The sequence below is a fragment of the Zootermopsis nevadensis genome, unplaced genomic scaffold (assembly GCF_977971745.1).
Source record: "Zootermopsis nevadensis isolate Lab colony 2312 unplaced genomic scaffold, Znev_1.0 Znev_ptg000017l, whole genome shotgun sequence".
NCBI classification, from domain to species: domain Eukaryota; kingdom Metazoa; phylum Arthropoda; class Insecta; order Blattodea; family Termopsidae; genus Zootermopsis; species Zootermopsis nevadensis.
In genome coordinates this window covers 5704060-5730779 of record NW_028259149.1, presented here as the reverse complement: position 1 = coordinate 5730779, position 26720 = coordinate 5704060, and the positions used below count along the sequence as shown (strand labels likewise).

Genomic DNA, 26720 nt, shown 5'->3' with positions numbered 1-26720 from the left:
AATTTTGAGGTTCTTAGGGCAATGAAGATGTCAGTGTTGGTATTCTGGGTTGTAATGTCATGTGGACTTGTGGGTAGCTATCATCATTTCAGAGGAACATACTGCCTAACATCCTCACTTCACCCTTGAAGATGGAGGCAGTATCTTCTTCCATGATGGTTATCTACGTACAACTGCACATGGTTTTACAACGCAGAAGAACAACACTAACAAAACAAAAGATGAAGATTGCTGTCTTCTGGGTTGTTGCGCCATGTAGTATGGAACCCAGAAGACAGCAATCTTCAGACTCACTGCCATGAAAATCTCAAATCCTACAAAACAAAAGATGTTCAATGAATATTTGTTATTCTAATATTAAATTTATTTTATTCAGATAAATGAATATCTTTGAATAATATTATTTCAAGCTACTGATCATGCATCAGCTATAAGCATCCATGCATTAACAGCTACCTACACACTATGAGATAAATGCCAGTTTCTCTGTGGATTCAATGTACATACACACACACACACACACGCACAAATGTGGTATGTGTAATAAAACTCAGTGAGCAGTACAAACAAACCACAGGCCCAAAACCAGATAACATTATAGAAAGCAGCAATTTTTCATACGAACAATTCAGAAGCCAATCAGTAGAAGACATGACTCAGTTTGCGAAGTGTAATGTGTTTATACATTACTAGAACAATTTTATGCCAATAAAAATTAAGCAACCAAACAAAGTTTTTCATGGAACATTTTTTGTACTTACCTTATATATTAAATTATACATCTAAATTAATAATAATGGTTTTATTTCTTCTGCAATTAGTTTAATGACTTGCACTGATTAACTTCTCAGCTATCCTTATATTTCATGCATAATTTTAATTGGTACATGTTTCTAAATGATACTTCACTCATCTTTACAGATCAAAAGAGAGATCTGATGCATGAACCAATACAATTTCCCCATTAGATCTAATCACTGTTTATTTTCCATTACTCCAAAATGCAATGTTTCACTGCAGAGTACTCACCTTGAACTAAGCAAATTTTCTGCCTCATCTGGTGTCATGGTCTCAGGAACATCTGAAGCCAAGCTTCTAGGACCTTCCTGCTGCTGGTAACCTTCTTGATTCTTGTCATTTCCTCTCTGAGCTGGAGTTAGTGTTACCTCAGAAGAAAAGTACATATAAAACAATACAATGGCACTTCACCAACAGAGTTATCTCTATATAAAACTATCAAAGATTTTAAAATACACCTACACATACATACTCATACTACTAGTACACGAATACACATGCATATATGCATGTCCCCTTGTTCACACATTTACTGGATACTGGGAACGACCTGTTCTTCAAGTGCCTGAGCACTGCGGGTCCCAACTTTTCGTTGGCTTGATCTAAATACATTCGGTAGGACTCCTTGGACGAATGATCGGCCCGTTGCAAGGCCTCTACCTGTACACAGGACAGCACAACACAGAAAAACGCAGACAAACATCCATGGCTTGAGTGGGAATCAAACCCACGGTCCTAGCGACCAAATGGCACAAGGCCCACGCCTCAGATCGCGCAGCCTCTGCAGACCCCTCATACATTTACACAACACAATAAATTCAGAACAAAGAGCTGTTTGAATTCAAGGTGATTGTGTTTTCTGCTCAATACCAACTAAACTTACACCAATATTTAATATTTATTTAGTGAGCCATGCAATACAACTGAATTCTACCTGAAACATACCTTCTGTGAGAAGTCCTCAGGTGCCTTAATTCTTTCCTCCTCATGTTCAGCTTCGTCGTCTCCATCTTCTGCATCAGCATCAGCATATTCAACATCCTGTAGATCTAGGATACTTGCTTCTGATGAAGCCTCCTTCACACCCTCACGCTGCTCAGGTGATCCTGCTCTAGCTGTCACTGTGGGGGAAACGGAAGGGGGAGAACTCACTTCTTCAGGACGGACAACTGACTGAGATACCAAAAATGGCTCTGATTCCTGAACAGAGAACTTGATGGACTGTTCTGTCACTGATGCACAGCTACCAGCAGCAACCTTCATTTTGATGGAATCAACATCTGTTGCTGGTCCCAAGACAATAGGCAAATCTGAATTTCCATCACTGGATACAATATGAGAAGCAATGTAACCACTACCACCAATCACATCAGCACTGGTTTTACTTGTCTCCATCTCAATTTCTGGAGTACAGGAACCTTGTCTAACTGTTCCAACCAATGGCCCTAGTTCTGCTTCACTGTTAACTTGTTCTTTCTCACTCAACTGCCCTGGTTCTTCGTAGTGAAGCGCTGGCATTGAATTCACTTTTAAATCCGTATCAGTCCGCTTCTTAATCTCAGAAACACCATTCTCATTATCACCTTCTTCATCAGACTGCAACTTAGCAACTGTACCTTCATTATATCTCCACGCTAAAGTATCTTGCTGACCTACAACTTGCAGCAATTTAGATTCCTCTACCTTTTCACTACACTCATGATTGGTGATCTCAGTATATCTAGCTGCCGGTAACCAAGAAGTATTATCTGAGTCCTGATTCTCTAGTTCACGAAGCACTGAATTTGTGATAGGCGCAGAAGGATATATATCAGTAATATTTCCGCTTGAAAGACTGGAATTACTCTCCGTAGAGTGATTTATTTCAGGTTCAGATGATGGGAGGCAACCTCTGGACTCTTCTCTGGAACTAGCTACAGATACGGGTTTGGTAGGGCCAAGCCCCGCAGCCTGAAGATGGAGCTGAACTGAAGACACCATCTTTTTGCCGCGTTTGTCAACATGGGCAACGTCATAACAAACTTCTCCTGCTTCCTCCTCGCGTGCTCGCTTCTCAGCATCACTAGTCACTGCTACAGGAAGATTACTTGCACTATTGGTGTCACTTCCTTGCCCTGAACACACATTTCAAAAGCATGTTTCAATCATACAGGTATGCAGTTTAACATAGAATGACAGTTTCACATCAACATGATACTGAAAATATAAAATACAATTTTTATTTGAATATGAAACTTTGTTAAAAGTACCTTGTGTTACTCAAATGGTTTATTATTACTGGGGTTTTAGTTCCAAATTTTGTGATTTCTATTTGTACTGAGATGTCTACACACAAGCTTTTAACACAATTTATAAGGTGCTCCATTATTAACCCTTTAGAAAGCCTTATTACACTCTATAAGAAATGAATGTAGACATGCTGTGCTCTTAACTTATAAATGTAATGGTTAATCTTAATACAGGCACTTAAAAGATAAATGTCTTCATACTTGTAACAGTTAATTTTGGCTTGTTTCCTAAAAACAAGGATAATTATGGCATTTCCATTCTTCCAGAATATGTTCATAATTCATTAACAACAGAAAGGGAAAACTTGTCTCCCCCCCACCAAGTGTTGGTACCCTAAAACAAAGTCATCTTGCATATCAAGGGACAAGGGCTGTGAGACCTTAATCTCCTTTAACTCACACAACAGCAAACTAAAATTGTGTTCAGACAAAACTGTCAGTCACAAATGCTTTTATTACCTCTATCACATCCTGTATTATCCCTTTCATAACTGCCCAAGATTCCACCAGCGAAATAAAATTGTTGTTTCCATCATCATGTACTCTATCAAGAATATCATCAAGAAGTAGGTCCACTATTCAATCAGCTATGGTCAGTCAATCATTATTATTCTGTAATGTACAACCCACTATAAACTACGGGGCAATACTACGTACACAAATATACCAAGCAGAACCATCTTTCACCACCTGTGCTTCCAAGTGACTCAATACGATGATCACAGGACATTCCAGGTACTGACACTCACAGAAAACACTACTTAATACAACACTGCACCAAATTTACCAATCCCAAACCATATCACTGAGTAAAAAAAGTATTACAGTAGATTAACAACTGACACCATCCAACTGAAAGTTTAAATCCTGTTAACTGAGATAATTCTAAAAAATGTCATAACCAGTAATCAAAATTAAGGAAAGTAATAAAACTTGTATGACATTAAGGTTCTTAATTATCACAATTTTATCACGCGTTGGCAGTTTAAGGACATAAGCCACTGCCTACTATAAATAATTGTGTGGGCTGGAAAATAAGATGAAATGTATAATGATATTTAAATGTAAACATCTTAGCTAATTGCAATGTATTATTATGTTCAGTATTAAAAATAATTTATTTTTAGCACATGCAATAAAATTTATTACTTGGGATTTGAGGCTCTCATAGTGATGAAGATATCACGGTTGGTCCTATGGGTTATATTATCATGCAAAGTTGTAGGTGGATACAAATGTTTCAGAGGTACATGGAAAATACAGAGAGAGTATAAAGTAAAGCTGTCTTGCTACAAGCCATGAAGGCACTTGAGTGGGAGGAGGTATACGTCCTCAGCACTAGATGGGGTGAGTGGTCAGCATCATGCCCTAGCCATGCTTTACTCCCATGTGGGTGGGGCATGGGGAAGGTCTCGATGTAGAGGCTAGAAAAAAGAATCCTTTGCCCCTGCCAAGGATTAAATCACGCTTATCCAGTCTGTAGAAAAACACCATACGGACTGAGCAGTTCATACAAAGGCATCATGCGCCTCCAGAATTTTGGTGTACACACTTACAAGTCCACATGTTGTTTATAACCCAGAAGACCAACATCCATAATATTTTTTGCTTGCATTAGTATGAGTTAAAAATTTGAGATTATCCAAATTAAACTAAGCACACTGATATAACTGACACTGAACTAGCTACTGGGGTAGAATTTTGCAAAAGCCTATTACTTTCCATTTTGAGCACTGTTCACAACTGGCACATCACACCATTAGGATCATACCCGAGCAACTGGTGCAGAGGAGACGTAGACACATAGTTTGTGGGAGATAAACAGAGAGAAGGAGATGGTACACAACCAGATTAAGATACAGACACTGCTACTCCCAGGGTGAAATTTGCACTTCAACAGCCGTCCACAAGCCAAACAACGAACACCTTCACTTCACTTTTATGCACTAACACATCTCCTGTTCTGCATATGAAAACAAAATATCTAGCCATAGTCTAACATTAAAATATTATACAACCAGGTCGCAAAGTTGATCTCAAAAATGTCATAAATAACAAAATAATGAATTAAGATACAGCACGGTCCAAATTATCTGACCTAAAGGAGACTGCAGAACAGTCATAAAATACAAGTGACCAATGAAAATGTAAATATCAACTCAATTTACAATATTATTAAATTATTAAGAAAACATAACATTACATCAAATAAAAAATCCACCATCAAAAATAGTACTTAGCAATACATGGTGCATGAGTGTGATTAATTCTGCTACAAGCTGAGTTGATTGTCGATAAAACTGAGCATTCTGACATGGCATAATAAAACGAAATAAATGTCAGATAATCGACAGTCAGATAATTGGGACTCAACTGTAATATAAAATACAGCAGTAATATTTGAATTATTGCATTCAGGGTTCTGAAGCTGTGTAGTCTTGTGGGTGGTTACCAATGTTCCACAGAAATGTACTGCCTCCATCTTCAGGGTAAAAAATTGAAGTGATATGTTCCTGTGAAAAATTTATAACAAACTACAAGGTAATACAGCATCAAAATCCAGACATTTCAGAATTTCAGAAATGCTTCATCAACCTGAGCTCCTCTGGGGCAACACAGGGACTACATCCCAGAAGACAGCCATCATCAGGCCAATTAAATTATTATATGGCACCCTGAGAATTCAGTTTTCTAGATATATTTAATTTTTGGCTTAAGTACATGTACATGTAATTGCCCAATGTCCATCCCTCAGATAATAGATGACTGAATATGGAGAAGTGGCAGTATGATGACAGCCAAAAACCAAAGGACCTGGGAAAAAACCTGCCCCACTGTCCATCACAAATTCCACAATGACAATCGTGGGTGCAGCTAACCCATTCCTCTGTAGTGAGAAACCACTGAGCTGTGACATGGTCAACTTATTATTCAGTAACGTTTTAAAACAGTCTCTAAAACTTATAATTATCATATAATTTGGTCAGCTGGATGAAGAACATAATACTATGTTCATATTAAATCAATTTCCTACTACCAAATGTATATACAAAGTCTAAATAACACTATTTCTCAATAATACATAGTATACGGAAGAGGAACACACACAGTAATATACTAAATACAGAATTCTGATGTTGAGAATCTGAAGTTTCAAATATCACAATGCAGACTTGGTTTTGGCGAATGATATCACAATTATATTTTACACACTCCTGTAAATAAGTGCACACATAAAAACCACACGATACACTGCACAGACTGGTGCATATGAATATAAAGAACAGTCCAGTGAACTCTAATGAGCCTTCATTCAAAAACCTGCAGCCACTTTGTGATGAGTAACAGCAGCTTTATGTGGCTACACTTGCTTACTCTCTCACACACAGGAAACTGTTTCAGGGGCTGATGATTCCCTCCCAAGTTGCAAACTAGTTATAAATAGGACCCTCCTCCACCTTCCTGCATCACACCCCCATTGGATATGGGCCAGCATCTGATTCTCTGTTTTTGTTGGAAATACTTGAATAAACACACATAACTTGTACTTCACATGCTACTGGAATTAACAAAGAAATGTATCTGTTTTGAGATATCCAAATGTCTGTAAATCATTATTTATAATGGGAACATCATACTTGTTGTAAACAAGCTGCTCTTTACAAAAATGTTTCATTTCATTCAACTGATGAAATGGGTATAAATCTTTACTTACAATATGTTCTCTGTTTTATCAAGTGAGCTACAAAATAAATTTTGAATGGATATTAACTTTATGCAGTTTCAGTGTGAGCTGGAATTAACAAAGACATCCATAATGTACAAAAACACAGGATTACAAATGGACAATCATACACATAAACACTACCTTTACTCCAAGTGCTAAGTCAGAGATGAGGACCCTGACTTAGGGCCAAGGTTGTGCCGTTGTAATGTTATTTTAAATTTCATACATGTCTCAGCCCCTCCACCCTCAAACAATAAATTACTCACCTTCACAACTTGGAGTGGATTCTTTCTCGAAATGCTAATAGTCACTCATTAAAGTCAACGAATTTCCCACCTACTACGGAACCTGAAGGTTCATTTACACGTTCACAGGAGCCTGCTACTACTCCCTACCCTGCACAAGATGAATCCAGTCCAAGATCTTGTACCACGGAACCCTACATTAGGTATACTAGTATTGTACTCATCAACAAGTTTATGTGGCCTCAATGTTGGTATTCCTGATAGCAGGAAATCAAGACCTACAAAGGTGAGGTAATCTCCAATGACATGAGCATACCATGTTTTATAAAAAACTGTCAACTGTCTCAGGACAGACCCACAGAAATGATGATATGATAAGCTAGTCTTTCCTATGGAGTATGAAAAGTAGGTTAAGAAATTAAATTTTTTCATCCAGAGAGGCACAACACAACACTCAAAAAATGACAGAGAAAAGACAAAATTTTGTTTAACAACTAGGGAAACATAAACATGGTATTTGGAACAAGAAATAAATTCACCAGATACCAAAGTATGTATGTTTAGAACAATTCTTGCAAATTATGTGTACTACAAAAATCAAAATACTTTTCTTACCTATGGAAGTACTGGTTGATGTACTGTTTACTTCTGGTGATGTTTTAGGCTGCTGTTTCAACAGGTCATCATTGAGACTGGAAAATGAGATAAATTATTTTAAAGATGTGCTGAATCAATAGACCAAGTAGCTTTCAGAGCGGGGTTTGTAAATGTCAGGTAAAGTCATGAAACTGATGCAGTAAAATTAATTACATAGAAATGGGCTCTGTTATACCTAACACAGTAAAATATAATGATTTGCAGGGCATTTAAATTTTAAACTGTCTGGCAGTGTCAGATCACAGCACAATTAAGCAGTATGTTCAGGAAGACGGTAATAAGTGAATATTTAGTGATTAATGCTGGGGAAACAAATTTTACTACTAAAAAATGTTGCATGATGATGGAGGCTTCAGTCACCTCTGAAACGATGGTAAATTTCTACCGGACTAAATGGTGCAACAACTCAGAAGACTGTCACTCACCAACACGAGAACCTGAAATCTCACATATACAAGTACTTAATTTTCTCTGTGTTTACTACCAGGTCACCCTCCTTACTTAAAACAATCCACACTTGTCCAGTTTTGATAAAAACTTCACCAACCTCATGAGGAAATCACTATCCCTTCTCTCATATCCATTATCCATCCTGTATAACACTTCAGAATGATATTCCTCAGGGAACCTGAGACACACTCAAAGAAAAGGAAAGACACAATCATGACAAAACAGAATGCCTTCTTTTAGTGCTTATATATCACATCCCTGGTGCAGTATTTTCAACCAATCTTTGACAAAATAAGTTTTTGTGTAGAAATACTTTAATTACCTACCTTGATGAAATGGTGTCCCTGACTGGTGAGACAGATGGTGGAGGTTCTGTCGGACTTCCAACCTTCTTCTCGTGTCGTGGTGTGGGACTGATGGGTGAAGGCTGTCCTACTCGAACAGGAGGTGGTGGTGGGGATACAGTGGGAGACCTCACAGGCCTTGTGGCACTGAATGAGGCACTTCGAGCTGCTGGGTTTGTTGATGGCAGAGAGCTATCACCTTTTGACTTCTGAGCTTGTTGTTGAGAACTTAGTACAGCTGCCTTGTTTTCTGTGGCACCAGCACTCAAACCCACTCGCACTTCTGTTTTGTTGGGATCACTGTTATAACGTGATGAACGAGACTTTGAAAAATGTGATGTCCAGTTCCTTTGTTTCTCAATCAGTTCCCTACTGTTAAACTTTCTTTCTGGTTTCTCTGGTTTTTCTGGCCTCTTTGTCAAACTTGTCACCCCTCCGATTGTCTCCTCAGTTACTGCCTTCTCATTCTCAATTTTAATAATCCCATTTGAACGATTACTCTCTGTCACTTTCCCAGCTGTACGCAGATTCTGTGTCTGCAATAATCTCTCTGTGGCAGATGTTGGAACATTTGTCAAAACATTTGTTGATAGCACAGTCACCTCTTCATCTACATCTAGGCCTCCATTAGTTTGATGCCCGTTGGTGGTAAGTGACTTCCGTCCATCAATTTCTGATGTCCCACTGCTCACAATACCAAATAAAGATCCCCCACCCATTGAGACACTATCACCTTGATTTCGTTCTCTGGGAGAAGGTGAGCGAGAGGAATGATGTGAACCTATTGCTGTTCGAGGTGAACGTACTGGAGATGTACCAGAGGAGGAGTTATCAGAACTGGATTGGGACCGTAAACCATGAAGGCCTTGACTCACAGGCAACTTGGGACCTGTGGTAATGGTAAGAACTGTGACTGGTTTCTCTGGTTTAACAGTATTGCTGACGATGCCACGACCATCCTCTGCCCCCAACTTTTCGAACAATGCACGGGCATTGTTGAAACGAGCGACATGACTCTCAGTGCGAACAACTGTCACCTGAGTCGGAGAATCACGGGGTGTTGACGGCTCCTTCAATGCCTCCTCTGTTCCTGTAGCTGTTCGTCTCCGTTCCAGTTTTGGTGAAGAGTCAGATGGTTTGTTCCGTAGAGGAGCAGAGTTGCTGATCAAAACCTCAGTCTCTTTGGCAGGTACCATGCTCTGGAAGATGTTTGCAATCTGGGATACTTTTGATCCCACCAGTCTTGATGGCTTCTTCTCCTCCATTACTGGTTTCTTGTACAAGTCCTGCAGCAATCAAACACAGTAAAACATAAATTACAAATGCACCAATATTTTAAATTAGCTTCAAGATACATGTAAGCATTTTTTATTTTTGATTCTTCTTCAGCAGACTCTTCTACACCTAGTAATTCAAAACATTGACTGAGTACTACATTCTTGTGATGCAATGGCTGTAACAGCACCAGATGATATCCCCACATTTAAGGTTATTTATTTGGGGCTATAACCACTATAATAATAATGGGCATATTTAATATCACAAGACAAGTTTATCTTGTAAATAAAATAACTGTATTGAATTTTTGACAAAGTTCCAAATAAATGTGTACGAAATAATATAAAAATGAGAAAATAAATATGATGATGACGACAACGATATGGTTGTGACGGTATTAATGGGAACAGATAAAAGAAAATAAAGAAAAATGAAAAATAAAGAATCTACAGTAAGTCAGGAAATGAAATGAAAATCAGATAACTGCGTAACAAATATTGGTTTGGAAATCAGAAGGGATGCAATCAAATTTGGAAAATGCCAAACATTCAACTTGTCTATACAGATCCAGAACCACTGAAATTTGTGGAGTTGTAGAAATATTCTGAACATTAAAGCATTATAAATAAATTTAAGAGTTTCTATTAAATTATGTGCTGAGAGTATTTTAATGTATATACAGAATCAAAATTCACAGAAAGTCAGCACTTGTATTGAAAATGTTAGAAACTCCTTAGCTGACATTTAAGCTCACATAAAAATGAGCATAAACAGAAATGCTGTGTGATGTGAATAACGTGTTTCAGCAGTTTGTACTACTAACACTTTTGTGCAGCAAGAACAGATATGCATAACATCACTTCCTTTTAGCTTGGTGCAATCACAATGCTACTAGATTATAAAATGATGTGAGGATTAACCAATTTTGGATTCACAAATGTAAAAAAATATATATGATGACAAACAGTTTACTACTATAAAGTCTACTCACTCAATTTTGCATCAATGTAGAACAAATGAAGAATAAGAAAAATGTAAGCAGCCATTAATATGATACAAACTGCAGGACATCCAAAGGTGGCACTAAAGTATATTGTATATTTTAATTATCTGCAAAGGCTATTCCCCAACTATAAAATTTTCCACCCACCTTTCAACACTTTAAAAATATCTTTACTTGAAATCACTTTAGTAGCAGAGATACAGAAATATCAGAAATAAAGCACTACAGGAAAAATCAACAGACTTTACAAAGATCCAAACTAAATGATTAAAAAACAGAAATCAACTGGAGGAGAAAAGATATGAAGTTAATTAGAAGAGACAATCTTCTTGGGACAAGCAATAATTATATTGTAAGACTTGAGGTTCTCACAGCAGTGAGTATGAAGATTTCTGTCTTCTGGGTTATTGCGCTGTGTAGTCTGGTCGATGTTAACCAACGTTTCAGAGGTCATACTGCCTCCGTCATCAGGGCCCTGATGACGGAGGCAGTATGACCTCTGAAACGTTGGTTAACATCAACCAGACTACACAGCGCAATAACCCAGAAGACAGAAATCTTCAATAATTATATTAATTCACACTTCACTACAAGATACATGGCAGTAACAAATTCATTCTTCATACCCACTATAAAATAATTAATTTAATATCTCAACAGCAATTTTCACATTTAAGCTGCAATTAAGCACAAGTAAGAACACTAGAAAATCTAGTTAAAATACAGCCTGAAGTAAAGTGGTAAATGTCATACTATGAAAATGTATACTCAAACATTACAGAAACTTAAAACATGTTATACCAAGTCTTTCAAAAGTATCACCAAATTCAATCAATACTTCTTCTGAAACAAAAAACAGGAAGCAATTCTAAACTCAATGAAACTACGTAGTTATAACATAATACATGTAATGAACAAATATATCACACATTAATACAACTAAATCACAATTATGAAATGTACTGATGCAAAACGGATCTGTAATTGCAATCCATTATTAACAGTAACCTGTCACTGTCTACTAGTAGCAGTAACCAACATCAGGGTATACAGACCAGTGGTCCCCATCAATTTTCCACACATGATCTATAATGACAATAAATTACAATATAACTTAATAAAAATACTGGGACAGGAGCCATGTCTGAAATATGTGACATTATAAAACCCTTAGACACAGAAGGCCTTTGAACGGCTGTCCTTCAGCAGCAACACAATTCTGCAAGTGCCTGGACAGCCGTTTTCAAACATTTCCAAAAGTCATTATGCATGACTTCCTGCAAAGTAATCTTCATCAAAGTCATCTGAATTTCCCCTGCATCTTTGATGTGACAGCCCTTTAGCTGGTCCTTAATCTGTGTAAAGAGCTAAAATTTACATGGTGTATGATCGGAAGAGTATGGAGATCAGGACAGCATCACAGGACCCTATCGAGTGAGCTGCAATCGCACAAGCAGCGACCAATGTGCCAGGGCACTGGTTTTCATCAGCACTTGACCACTCACATTCCTAAATGCTTTCAGTAAATTGCCTGCTAGTCAAACACCTTCTTGTACCTCTCTTTGTTGAGTGGAATGCCCTCGAGATTAAACTCTTAGTAAAAAATGTCCATCATACCCACAAGTTTAACAATAACTGATAAATTCCATGCATGAAGAGTATGTACATCTCTCAGCATATACCAGCAAACTCGAGCCCACCTGCCGTAATGAAATTGCATTTTCTTCTTTCCTGAAGCTTGTCTTTACACTACCATGCAGATCTTTCATCACTCCCTTACATAACATTCACCAATATAGCTGTTATCACACAAAAGACACTCTACCTCATATCCTATTATATCGAACAACATTCACGAGATATAACTGAAATTTGTGAACATATATTGAAATTCACACATTTTACACGTCTCATATTTACAATGTAATGCAGTATATGAAAGAAAAAAATAAGGGAAGTATGATGTAACAATGCAATTAAGCACTCTTTTTAATCAAGACTGCTAAAACCATGTGGGCATATTTTCATGTTTGGGAACCACTGGCACAGTACACTTCAGAAACATGACAAGAATCTCTACTACAGTTTACTATCACGTACACACACAAATGAAGCCTGTTCAAAAAGAGAACACAGTTCAGAAACAGAATGTGTCCTCTGGAAAACCTCATGAACTGGAGCTATGTCTGATGAAGTGCTGAGCTCTTGTGACCGACAACGGCGCACAGCTGACTGAGTGCGACTGTATGCGAGAATCTCTGCACGAACAGAAGATGAGGAAGTGGAAGGCATGTCCTGTGAATGCCAGAACAAACCAAAACTGATGGATTAAATTCTGTGAACAACCTCAGAAGAGTTTATCTATATAAAACTTTCAAAAACAAAACCTTAATATATATGTACCTACTTCACAATCCCAAACCATCCTTTGAACATAAGCAAATAACAGAATGTATGAGATAAAGAACGCCACTTTACAGTGTCACCATGCAAACTGACCACAACAGTAGAAAAAAAAAACAGTACACCTCATAAAATGGTACTGGAACAGAACAACAAGAAATTTTCAATAAGCCTTCTTACTGTTCTGTGAAAATGATATTAAGAAAATGTGTAGCGAATTTTTGGAAAGGCAAATAATTCAGAAAGGATAAAACTTCCTATGTCTTGATATGAATAAGTCAATATATATATACATACTAACAATGTATGAATGATAAACAAAATATATGTTATTACCACCATGATGAACACTGGCAAGTATTGTTACTTGACCACCCCGTGTTAGATGTTACTTTTAACACATGTATGAATTACGAGAGATTAGATTAGCTACGAGTGTGATTGTACTAAGGTTTCTTATAAATAACTACTAATATTCAACACCCTCAGTTTACTATTCTAGACAACAGGAATGAAGCAAGCTCGGGGAGTTTGTTCTCATATGGCACCCACACATGGGGTACATACACAGACAGAGACACACACACACACAGGTTCATTATTTTCACTTCCAAGAATCCAAAAACAATGATCACCAAGCGCCCATTGCTGCAACCTGTCTTGTCCATCACCAAATCCTTCTTCCAATTCAAACAACTGACTTCACCATCCTGTTAAGGATAAGGACACAATGGTTGATAGCATAATTTACAAACTGCTGACAAGTTAAAGGACACACATGAACTGCCCAGCTTATAACGCCATGCTGTATAGTAAAAGTAAAGTTGTTCCTGTGCTTAATTGGCTTCATATGTGAAGGAGTGGAGGTTCAGTTCTATGCCACTGTAACTTTGGATGTCCAGCCCATAGTCTAGTCACTATACTGACTATGTACTGGAAAAAAATCTTCTGACTTTTGGAGAAACCAATAACCTCACTTTCAGGGTAGAAGTGATGTGAATTACACAACTGCAAGCCTTGAATCTTTCACAGCGAATAAATGTAATAAAATCCTCTCACATGAAGAGCCACATTTATTTGAAGCAGAAGCATGCTGACAAAACATAAATTACTGGGAAGAAGGGTTAAATGGTGCAAGAAGTCATACATAAACTGTGACTGGTAAAGTACGTAGAATACGATAAAATGTGCTCCAGATAGGATGAAGTACATAGAAGCAGTAGTATTTGAGGTTATCATGGAACTGAGTACGAGAATGGCCGTCTTCTGGGTTCGAAGTTTACCAACGTTTCAAAGGTGTTTAGTGCCTAAATCATCAGGGTGATGATCATTATGATTATGGAAGCAGTAAGCACATATGACACACTGGTAAATTTTTACGAGACTACGTGATGCTACTACCAGAAGACACCCATCTTCATAAGAGAGACAACATTTCAATTTGGAACACTGGCAACAGATGCAAATTAGTGCCCAGTCCAATTTTAGAATTTCAGGTGGTCAGAAGCAATAAAAAGCACAAATCCAGCATCAATGTGATCTGAACAGCAACTTACCTCAACTTGTCAGTACTGAGGCAAATTCTTGGCATGGCTGTAAGGCCAGCTTCATGTGGACTTCAGTTCATCATCAGAAAGTCTGCAAACACAGAAATAAGGGTCGGTGCTTGTGTGCAAAACTAATTTACTCACATAGATTAATGAGTGTGATTAACTGGATTAACCCTTGATCACAACATATAGCAATAAAATTAAATATTCCTTGTATCAGTATCAGTACTTAACATTCAAAAAATAAAAAAAGGGCCTGCTAACAGTCAGCTGTGACATAAACAGAAATGTGTTTGTCAACATTCCAAACAGGGCCATGGTAAGAATATTTAGTATTGGACTACACATGGGGGTAGAGGAATAAACACAGTCTCCACAGTTCCAGAAGGGCATGAAAAAGGGCCAAAATCGTTTATTGACAACTGATAATCATGAAAACATTTATCATAAGAGGAATGCAGACTAATATACGCGATGTTTATCCATATTTATTTACTGTTCATTTGTCGTCGCTATCAACACCTCAGACTACATTGATTAACAACGAATAGGAAAGGAATGAAAGGCACAGAACAAGCACAAGAATGTTAAAGATTACATCCCAATTAAGTAATATTTCATAAAGGGCAAAATATACTTGAGAATCAAAACACAAACATACACTAGCCACAGAACACCAGCGAATGCACGCATACAATAAAACACGATACACCACGACAAAAACATCGATAAAAAATTCAGAAAATTTCCCACACTAATCGTTCAAACCAAATATTGCAACGTTGACGACAAGTATAATCTTCAATGACAGTAAACTATTGCGTTACCTGCATCAGCTTTAAGCATGGAATCGCCTGCAATATAGGCAACTTATCGAGCATACGAATGTGGCAGTGTAGACTAAAACAAAAACACATTTGCGGTCTTCTAGTGCAGTGATATTCAACCTTTTTTGTTCGCGTACCCCCAGATATAATTTCTCTTCAACTTTGTACCCCCAAAGTTGTTGGTGTTTAATTCAAGTGTATATAATCTACATCTAAACTAAATTAAATAAATTACATTACTGATTATTCAGTGTTTATCATAAAATAATATTTTTTTTTTAAATTTCGCGTACCCCCGGGCGTTCTTCACACTCAACTCGAAGAAAGAATTTTGACTTTCATTTTCTGATATTACAGCGTGTAAACTGTAAGAATTCTTAATACAACCAACAAGAAAAAGCCCTCTATTGTACAACAGCTTTTTCACGTCCATTCGCCTCAGGATAATATTACGTCTTCGATTAAGATGACTGTCTTCAACAATGTGCGCCACAATGTTTCCTAGAAACTGATAGACGTTTCAGACGTGATTACTACTTCCATCAACAGGGCGATAGACAATTACCTTACTGAATTTGTCGACATATTGTACAGAAAAATGGAACACGCAGTTAAAGCCTAATTTAGATTTTCTGCTTTACAGCTGATGTGGTGTTGACAAAATTTTTATTGAAGGTCTTCGCTCGTCCGCGCCGCCTGTTTTACGATGTTTATGAAACAGCATCAAGAGTAAACATTCACGAATTGAAAATATTCCGTCAATAATCCTAACAGAGCGACCGCGCCACAACTGTTTTGCTACGCGTTCGTTTTCTAACGTGTTAGTTTGCCCTTAGCGACTATGTACTTAGCGTTGAACATTTACTTCTTCCGTTTCACTACTAAAGTCAGTTTCAAATACTTTCCCTTATGAACAGACATGTAAATATTGTAGATAACTGAAATATCGCGTTGTTTTATATTCATTTATGCGTAATTTCTAATTGCAAATGTTCGGAGTTGGAAATGGCGTTGTGGCATCGTTACAGGCGTTGTTCTGTTCTCAAATCCGAGCTACGCCAATGGAAATGTTTGCAAGTACATCTCGACCTGGCAACATTCAGAAATTCCTCTGGCATGAGAAAATAAATACACGCCTGGCGGATACCTTTCGTGGTTCGTCTTCAGTTTCAAATCTTGAGACTGATGCGACGAAAGACAGAGCAGCTTCTGCCCTGTTCAATTAGGGTAAAGTCGGGTGTGACGCCCCATCGGTAGAGCTGCCCCGGTTTCCATATACGAGCCCATGCGCGGGAAAAGCCACTGTATGTTGCTGTTGTAAGAAGAAGTAGTGAGATTTTTCTTTTGCGTATTTCAAGCAGAATACACACTTATATTTGTTATCTGCCATTGCCGAGGTGAACATTTTTCCGTTCGTGGAGTCATAGTTAGTGAAAGGGAAGGAAAGTGAAATAATTACTGTTGTTATGTTTTTCTTGCGGAGACAAGGGAATAAGTTCATGTTGCTTTCTCACAGTTTGCCATTTTCTTGGTGAGTCACGTGATATCAACTGGGGCTTCTCACCCGATACTTTGGGTTTGTTTGTTTGTTTGCTCCAGCTAACTCAGGGTCGATCACGGGGATCGAACGTAGAAGAAGGTTACAACTGCATCAAAACCTAAGTACATTTATTGCGTAGTTTCTTTTACAAAGTACGCTTATAATGATAAACCTGGTCTCCTTCCTTCAAGAGACACACACTAATAATAATCACTCCTCCCAGTTTCTATTACGCCCAAACGTAATCCGGTCCACATCTCTATGCCCCTTTTATCTAATATACATTTTAAAATTATCCTACCATCTACGATGTCTTCCAAGTATCTCCTCCTATAAGATTATCTCACAAAATTCTGTATGTATTTCTCGTTTCCCACATGATGTTCCACATTCCGCTCATTTCGTCGTCCTCAATTTAAACGGGCAGTAGCATCGCACATTGGAACTCTACTGTCGTTGACCTGGCCGCCACCTGCCAGACGACTTGGTTAAAGCACCCGAAGAGTCTGCATAGTCCCAACGAGCTTCAGGATTTACCTGACCCGTGTCTCAAATGGTGATCAATTTAAATGTAAACCCGCGTGTGCGTATTCTATTCAACACAACATAATGGGGAACGTCTTTTCCAGCATAGGGATGGGAGGACGAACAGACTGGGGTTACTATGGCAACAAAAGAAAACAGAATGAAAACATGCCAAGTTCTGTTGCCTGGGTGACTGAACGCTGGCAAATGCTTAAGGGCGCTCGATCCATATTCCCATGTTTACACAGATGCAGAAATGACTACACAGAAGAATACTTTGAATTTGATTAAATTTAGATGTATTTTGAAATAAGTAAGGGCATCACAGCCAAGCCACCTTAACTGTACGGTACTGGCCCGTGAATAAATTATTCAATTTTGAACCAGATTCGCCAGCCCTTAAAAAAACATGATACTATAAAACCTAATCAGGGCTGCTGGCCTACTGAAACGTCTAAGCAGCTATCAAAAATAAAATAAAATAAAATAAAATAAAATACATTAAACAACTTTCCCAAGTCATCTCACAATTTTCAGATCACAATACTATTTTCCAACTGTCTGTAAACAAGACGTTCAAAAAAATCCTCTCAGTAATGGATCCAAACTTTGCGAGACACCTTTACGTTCAATGATTAGGTACATTTTCTACTGCGCATTTAAAACCTAAAGAAACAAAATAATTTAGCCTATGACGCTATCCTGCTCAGTCAAGTACGGAACAGCCTTAAAAAAGTAATGTGAGGCACAGGTTAACTGAAGCGACATTTCAATTTCGCTTTTGCGGAGAAGATACATTAGTGTCGACGTTACATGGCAGTAAGATTTAAAGTAAAAGTAAGGGATGGAGTCTGTTTCAGGAGCATAACCATTAGGATTACACATGATGTACGCTGTTTGTTATAGCCAGGGGCGTGTGAGAAGCGGGGGGGGGGGGCACACACCAATTACTAACAGAGATTACAAGGACTGAGTTGCACTCACAGCTGAAAACACGTTGTACATGAAAATGCAAGCAATCAGCCTGAGTAACCGAACGCTTTGTGTACATTTACATGGGGATTCCATGGACGACTGTGATCGATTATTACAGTGTGCATAACAATATTTACGTCATTAATTAAAGAGACACTAATGTGGCATTGTAGCTTTACACATTACAAGCTGTCCCCGTCAGTCACACGGCTGGATACCTGGACCTTCGGCGAGAGCGACTAATGCGACTGAAACTGGCTCTTAACAGTACATTCCGACAGTCCTTTATTCACGCTGCTGTTCCTCCTCCATGGAAAGTAATGATTAAACAAACACTATGACAGCAGACCCCAACGGTTCAACACGCTATTGGACGATCCTGAGACAGTTCCATTCACGTAACTACATACTTACCTTAATCTATCTTTGATGTCGTCCTCCTACATCCATTTCGGGCTTCCAAATGACCGTTGCCCCGCCAAAATTCTGCCCTTATCCATCATTTATACATACCCAGACCGTATTATTAGCCTTTTATATTTCACTATCCAAACAGTGATCTGTTAGTGTCACGAGTTATTCGTTATCATAAAACGCAAACAGTGCTAATTTTATCACACGTATCTCCCTATTCGTGTTTATACACGTCTTCAAGCTATCTTTCAGCTTAGAGATATACGACCACTACCAACATTACGCACACAATTCTTAAGCCCCCGTTTCCTATGAATGGTGTACCTAGTGTATGGATGGATTCGATGGACAGAATCAGTCATAATCATGTTGACGCTTGCAATGAATGACTGAACTGTTCACAGGAAGAACAGCCTTTGTATTAATACGATAAAAATGTTTAAAGTCGACATTCAAATAATAAACAGGTTCTAGTGAGATTTCAGGTTTTCAGGCCGGCGACTGCACCGACCGTGCAGTCTGACAGAATTTTTGCCCACATTGCGCTGATGACGGAGGCAGCGAGCACCCGTCTCGTCGATTACACCGCCAACTAGCAAGTCTCTTTCCTGCAGATCTCCAGGATCATGGTCTAACAATCGCATCTGTCTTACGAAGTCTGTGACCCCTCGGTAGGTTCCCAGCTGGACGGATTATGGCGAAGAGTAGGATGACTGGCGCTGATCAAAGACCGCACACAGACATCACCACCCAAGACGCAATCCCAAACTGTACAGAGGGAAGCATGAACGGTTTAACAGCTCAAATCCACTATTTTGAACTACAGAGTGCAAGATCTGGGTTGAAATATTATATAGATTATAAATCATTAAACGACTTATAACAAGTCTGTATATCGACGTTTATGGTATTTAGCTGGGAAACAGTAAACCATAGCTTCCTTGGTGAAATAAGCGCACTTAACCTCCTCTTGTGTAAGACACTGACGAGAGAAATACACAAATTCTAATCTTTAAACATTTGAGTAATAACATCTGAAAATTCAGAACAGTGATATATAATTCGTGTCCATCTCCATGTCAAGCGACGTATGTGGGCTTACAGCGTAAAGGTAAGTTTGCGGGTTACGTTTAGGCACTGTGAGTTTTGAGGTTTTAATGACGACGATAATGACATTCAGGGTTGTGACGCCGTGTAGACTCGTAGGTAGGTAACAAAGATTCGGAGAAACATACTGTCTCCAGCCCTGAAGACGAAGGTTGTATCTGCCGACGAGACCACACTGCGTTACAACACAGAACATCAACATCGTCAAGTCTAGACACATCAAGCAATTTCTTAGTTTCACATGTTATCGTTCACACAACTATTATTAGCTTCTTTCATACAACAAAGTTTAAACAAACAGATCTAAGTAAAAGTCCTACTAATTAGCCACAAGTTCTAATATCAGAATATCAGAGTGATATACAAGACTGCTCCTATGAATAGTCCATATGACGTCAGACCTTTATCGATTAATACATTTTGTATGACTTTTGTCTCCAGTTCTCTGACCAATCGGCTTGAACGGCAAACAAAATCCGAAATTCATTACTTACAACACACCACGTCAACGCGTGTGACCCTTCAATTTTGACATCAGCCCAAGTTACATTTCTGAAACAAAGCTGCATGATCTCTGACTTTGGCAGCTTTTCAGACAAGCTACCAGCAGTTTAAATCTCGACTGAGGTCAATCTCAACAGAAAGTTCCGCTTACATGTTAAATGGGCTGCATAAATCACAATCTGCAGGTGCAAGGTCAGTGTCCAGTCTAGATGCGATCGGCTACAATTTTAGGTCAATGGGTCGCACGGCGATTAGAAAGCGTACAGTTACGAAGATCAGCCTTAGCACCGCGACATTAGTTCCTTGAAAGACAAACGAAACTCTGCCCTCAACACCAGACTAAACTCAGGAATACAGTAAAGAAAATTACGTGTGAGAATTGGCCAGTTGAACACAGAACTCAAAAGTTAAAGTGACCGACGTTTCAGATGGACTTACTGGTTCCATCACGTGTACGATGAGTCATCGCCCTAATGATGGAGGCAGCACGCACCCTGAAACATATTTCACACCACGTTCTGACGGCATGTGGGGAACCTATTACGAAATTAAACATATGACCCCATTTAGTTTTACAGAATTGGTATCTGTTGAACACAAAACAGTGCCTTGCAGCAAGGTTGTTTTTGTTTACAGCTGCCTTCAGCTCACCGCTACATCCACATAAACCAAGCAATTCACTCAGGTACAAGTAACAGGAAAACAGCATAAACTGATAATTTGGACTGTTTAAGGAAAAACATAACCTCTGCTGACAAGAAAGCGATGTCATTTAAATATGAAAGGCTATTATCATTAGATCCATTTTAGCACGTTGTGTTATGACTGCAGTCCGACCTTTCAGTAATTAGTAAACAGCTGTAAGCTAAACAGCGTGTTCAGCAAGTTTCTATTCAAATGATAGGTAGTTTTCCAATTAAGTGCTCCCGCATCTGACAGTCCCACCAGTTATATGAACAGGATTTATAGGGTTTTTGCTGTTATACAAGGCCAAGATACGAAATACATGGCAAATAATTTCGAAGTACACCTACTCACTTTTCCAATGTTGAAAATGTATTGACATGCATTTCTGCGGGACAAAAATTAACATTAAAAAGACTAATTACTTTGTTTAAGCTTCTTTAAACACGAAGACCAGTCTTAAAAAAATTCTGCATTGCATACATCAGTTGGTTAATGTAGTTGAGATAAATAATCGGCTTATGTGAGAATCTTTCGAAACCCATAACTACACTGTGAACAAAAATGAGGTGGTATATATAGTCACCAACGTGTTTACAAGGTTAAAATCGCGTGACGATCATTCATAAGAGTTGCATGTCACTGAATCCAAATACGGATCTCAACTGGTGGCTTTCTATTCTGCTGTAAATTCGTATGTGCTTACAGATCTTTTCACAACACCGACAAAATTGCTTACAGGCCAAAGGAAGCTGTACTCGTCCTCTCTAAAAGAGTAATTTGTGTATGCAACAGAGAACATTCAGGGCATTCAGTGACAAGACCCTGTTATTCACCGGTCCTCACTTTATGGATTTCGCAAATCATATTTCCTGCATTACATGATATCTTTAAAGGAAAATAAAACAAAACGCGTTTCATAACATAAGATTTTCCAGTATGCCTACCTATTATGCGTTAACTTCATATAGATGTAAGCAAAGAAATGAAATTGTGAGTTTAGTAACACTGGAAAATCAAGACCGCAGTTCCGGCTTACGGCCTTTTAACGATGGTAATTACACTGTGTGCATATTTTTAGTTCGTTGTGAAACTCGAGGAAAGAAAAACCTACATATTGTACTGTAAGACCACGTGAGTGCATTAACAATTCAAGCGGCAAACTCATACATAAAAGCAATAAAAAGTGTGGCTGGCATTCTTAACACGGTTTTGAATCGGAATGCAGACAACACGGAACAATCTGATTTCCGTGAGATTTCAGGCTGTCATGGCGAGTATGAAGATGGCTGTCTTCTGTTTATTCTAACCTCTCCTTTCAAATTAATGTAGGCTGATGTTCTCCGAATCACGAAGTGGAAAGGATATGGAATGAAATAGTCGTCGCTTGTTTCGGAGTAACATACCAGAATCTGCCTGAAAAGACCGAGGAAAAATAAGAAAAGTTGTATGGCCGGTCGGTCTCCAGGCCGAGAGTCGACCCCCGGACCTCCTAAATGGAAGCAGAACTGCCAACTACTCAATCGCGATGTTCTGTACACTTCTCAACAGTCACACATCATCGCATTCAACGGAGATGATGACCAAGTTAAAGACTCGTACCTGATTATGTGTGAATACAGCCTCGTATGTATGTATTAATCTGATCGTAAGTGGGGTCGGGCCGCCCTCACGCATGTGCCTTGTGGCCAGGCTACGGCAGCGCTGCCTGGCAGATGGTAACGGAATTATCTAATAATTTCATTAAAAGATTGGCAACGCTACGAGGGGAGGGGTTAATTTAAAAATAAACCAGCCGTATTCAGGTTCTCCGTACTGCAACTCAGTAAACGCCTATATTACAACAAACAGTACCACATGGAAAAGAAAAAGCAAAATTATGCAATATTTACTGTAATGTTCCGCTTAGATTTTTCTATTTATATCAACTACCAATACGCGACAACAGTCGCCTGTTATTATATAGCTTCTAGAAATGCGTTAAAATACTAAGAGCAGAAATTCTTATGGATCTAGGCCCTAAAATTAGATTCGGATTTTCATGAGCCCTTTCAGCATATTCAAAACAAATTCATCCCTGCATTCTCCGTTTCTAGCCTGGTTGCTAGGCGAATATATCCGTTATCTTATAAAACACGCCCATCGCCGTTTCGTTTTTTTACAGCTGTTTAATGCTTAAAGGCACAACCATGTGGCGTCGTAATGCTAAATAACAAAATATATTTTTTTCACTTTCGGACCAGTACGGGCTGAGGGGAACAAAGGCAAATAAAAATTAATACGACGTTGAAAATAAATAAAAAAAATTCGTTCCTTCAGCACAATTTACGTTAAGAAAAGTGCAGAAGAGCGGCCACTTTTCGTTAGACGCTTCATAAACTCCTTGTACGTACTCGCAGCGTCTTGTCTCAGCCTTGGATGTCTTCCAGTTGGTGTCTAGCGAATTAGCATCCACTGGTGTCAACTTTGTACAGATTGGACCCCGCATGTACAGATATGTTTTTATCTTAATGTCCCTACAAGGAACTTCGTATGTAGTTCTTTCTTTTCATCTACTGATTCACAATTTCGCAATATCCGTCTTCTTTTGTCTCGTCCCCTCAGAGGGTATCCCCAGTACAAACCATGGAGTGGCAAGCCCTCTCAACTAAACGTTATTACATTAGCTACTCTTTTATAAAAGGAAGGATCTCAAATTCGATCATGCCACTGCATGTGTGTCTGAGAGAGATGGGGAAAAAAACAAGGCACTCAGTTTATTTTATTGTTACAATAAAGCTCTACGACCTCGTCGACGCGAGTCCAATCATCGTGTTTCATTTCGTCTATCTTTTACTATCAACAAGTATCTCAACTTGGTCAGTACCTTATACGGTTTCGACGGACATCCGGAGGTCATTCCTTCAGCCCTTCAAACTCAATACCACCTGCTTTAACAAACAGTAACTGCTTTTTACGTGGGTTCCGTATTATTCCTAGTGTAAACAGCGAACATTTCCTTAAACAGCGTTAATCAGTTGAACTCTGTAACAGTGAAGGGCTGCGTTCTCTTTGCAGTATGGAATAAATCCTTACATATTGTTTCGACGAGCTTACAAATTATACCTAACATTAACACGAAATCTAAACAGAACATTAAAGATACAGAAATGCTTTCATGAGTTTCTTCGCCATTCCCTTTGTTTTTATTTCTTCATTCTTTCCCTCTCTTCCAACTTTTCTACGTGAAACACAACTTTCATAGTTTTATCGCCTTTAGAAGTACTTATAAAAGCTGACTAATGATAGCAGCATTTGTAAACAAAACATTCTGCCATCCAATTCCACTTTTGAGAACCTTGCCAATCACGTGTAACACACGGACATAAACATTTTTATTTTATATATGCATAGGCCTGTACAGATCACCAACATTCACTTGAAAACACTGAATATAACCACGGAAACACCTGGCTGCACTGCAGGCCATGCGTCTATTTTCACACAATAGTGCCTATAATTAAGATCTTTGGAACATTATCATCGCGGCACAAAGTAATTTTTTATATTGTTCCACAAATATGTTTCACACGCAGCAGAAACACGTTCATTGCTAGAACTCGAACTATTCTTCAGAGTTCTTAGTTCAAACCCTGTCACGCACAGTTCCCACCGTCGTGTTTTATTTGGAGTTTCTTGCCCTCTATAAAGGTGCCAACGTACTAGCAGTATCGTGTTGTTTCACCAAACACAAGTACTTGCCTCTCTCTCTCGGAGACTGTTCCAAAAACCACGGGGGTACAATCTAAACAAAGCGAGATATAAAGCTTTCTTCTGCGCGGCAAAGTTCCTCGCAGCTGAGAAGTTTACATTCTCCCGCATACGTGCTACACAAATGTTTTGGTTTGAAGTTAAAATAGCTGTTAAAATCAAGTTATCGCTTATTCGCCAAAATGGTTTAAAAATAAAATTTTATACCGCGAAATATAAACCAACAATAGGAGTACCAGAAGGCACTTTATATTCGTACATGTCCGGCCTGAATCACAGCCAACAAATTCCACATTTTATGACTTCAAAATTTTACATCAAGACACGAAATTCGGCACTATCGGTAAAGTTTAATTTTAAGACTTCCTCGGATATTATTACACTTTATAAAATGAGCCAGGACATTGACTGAGAGAAGTAACTGGCTGGCTATGATCTTAATTTCGATTCCCGGCAGAGGTAGGCATTTTCCTCTTTGCCACCAAGTCCAGACCGGCTCTGGGGCCCTAAACATTCACCTCCATCTAGTGCCCAGGTTAACCACGCGGCGAGCATAGACCCTAGCTCCACTCTCCCATTCGCCTCTAAGACGTGGTGCTTAATTAAGCACAAGAACAACACAAGGTTATCGTTTAAAATATAAGAATGGGACTCTTTCTGTATTTTAAGAAAGCGGAGCTGTATAATGCACAGTATCTAAGAGTGGGCTACTGTGGTTCCACACTGAATCTGACACACGCATTTAATTTCATTAGTACCCTAATTGACGTTTAAAATTCAGAGTTACATTTATATAACCTCTTGACACTAGCGATACACATTCTAGGATATCTTAAAACTTCCATATCTCTAATTCCCTCAAGCGCATAAAAATATCGTATTCAGTGTCTAGTGAGTACAGTCAAGTACGGTAAAATGTACTTGAAATCTATGACAGAATATAAAGATAAGAATTTGGTGTTTCCTTGAAAAATATGAATTCTTCCGGTCCCGCAGAGGCCAGGATGATCAATGGTATAAGCCACGTCGACACAGCAGACACGAAACATGAACTTAACTAGCAAAGACGAATGCTAGACCATTTAACTGTGATTACTGTGAATGAGATTAACAACTGCTTTAGACTGCAGCGTTGAATGTAATCAAAAGTTACATGCGCAAAGTTTGAAACCGATGGTACATGTCATTAGTCAAGAAATGATGCTCGAAAGCTCTTTAGTTAGTCACACTTCAGCAAATAATGGTAGTCTTCAACTAGAGGGGCTAATTAGTCAGGAAAGTCGAGTGCCGTGAGGTTCGGCGACCTGGGTGTTTACTTCGTCGTATTACAAACAAACCAACTGAAATAATAACAATTAAAACTAGCTCACGGAACCTGCAAAAACAAATGTGCGGTTGCGTTGACGCCACTTCCAGACATCCCGGTCTAACAATTCAGGGTACTGTGAAGAAGTTACTCTTTTACTACGCGACGTTTACGGTTGCAGTCTACGCCATACAGATCGGCGGCAGACTGGCTTTTAAGTGCACACACGAACTATACTACCATATAAAATACCGCTGAAGTTTACTGCGCACATGTTAGCTTTACGAGGAAAATCCAAGTCTGTTTCTCTTCTACAGCTGGGAGGTAAGGACAACTACGTGGTTC

The 26720-nt window shown here is 38.7% G+C and overlaps 1 protein-coding gene across 9 annotated transcripts in view; it reads right to left on the bottom strand.

The window, feature by feature from the left end:
• Window positions 1-26720, bottom strand: part of Spn (protein phosphatase 1 regulatory subunit spinophilin) — an 85796-nt gene that overhangs the window by 21442 nt on the left and 37634 nt on the right. For 7 of the 9 annotated variants that reach the window (XM_022073651.2, XM_022073654.2, XM_022073649.2 and 4 more), the window contains 6 exons: window positions 14750-14831; window positions 12891-13085; window positions 8492-9795; window positions 7674-7750; window positions 1744-2912; window positions 1030-1166 (listed from right to left, as the gene is read on the bottom strand). In XM_022073651.2, coding sequence (XP_021929343.2) covers window positions 1030-1166; window positions 1744-2912; window positions 7674-7750; window positions 8492-9795; window positions 12891-13082 — 2879 coding nt within the window. In that variant the 5' untranslated portion in view covers window positions 13083-13085; window positions 14750-14831. Of the gene's footprint in view, window positions 1-1029; window positions 1167-1743; window positions 2913-7673; window positions 7751-8491; window positions 9796-12890; window positions 13086-14749; window positions 14832-19024; window positions 19270-26720 lie in introns of those variants that run through there. The other 2 variants (XM_087350211.1, XM_022073657.2) reach the window with 2 other exon arrangements.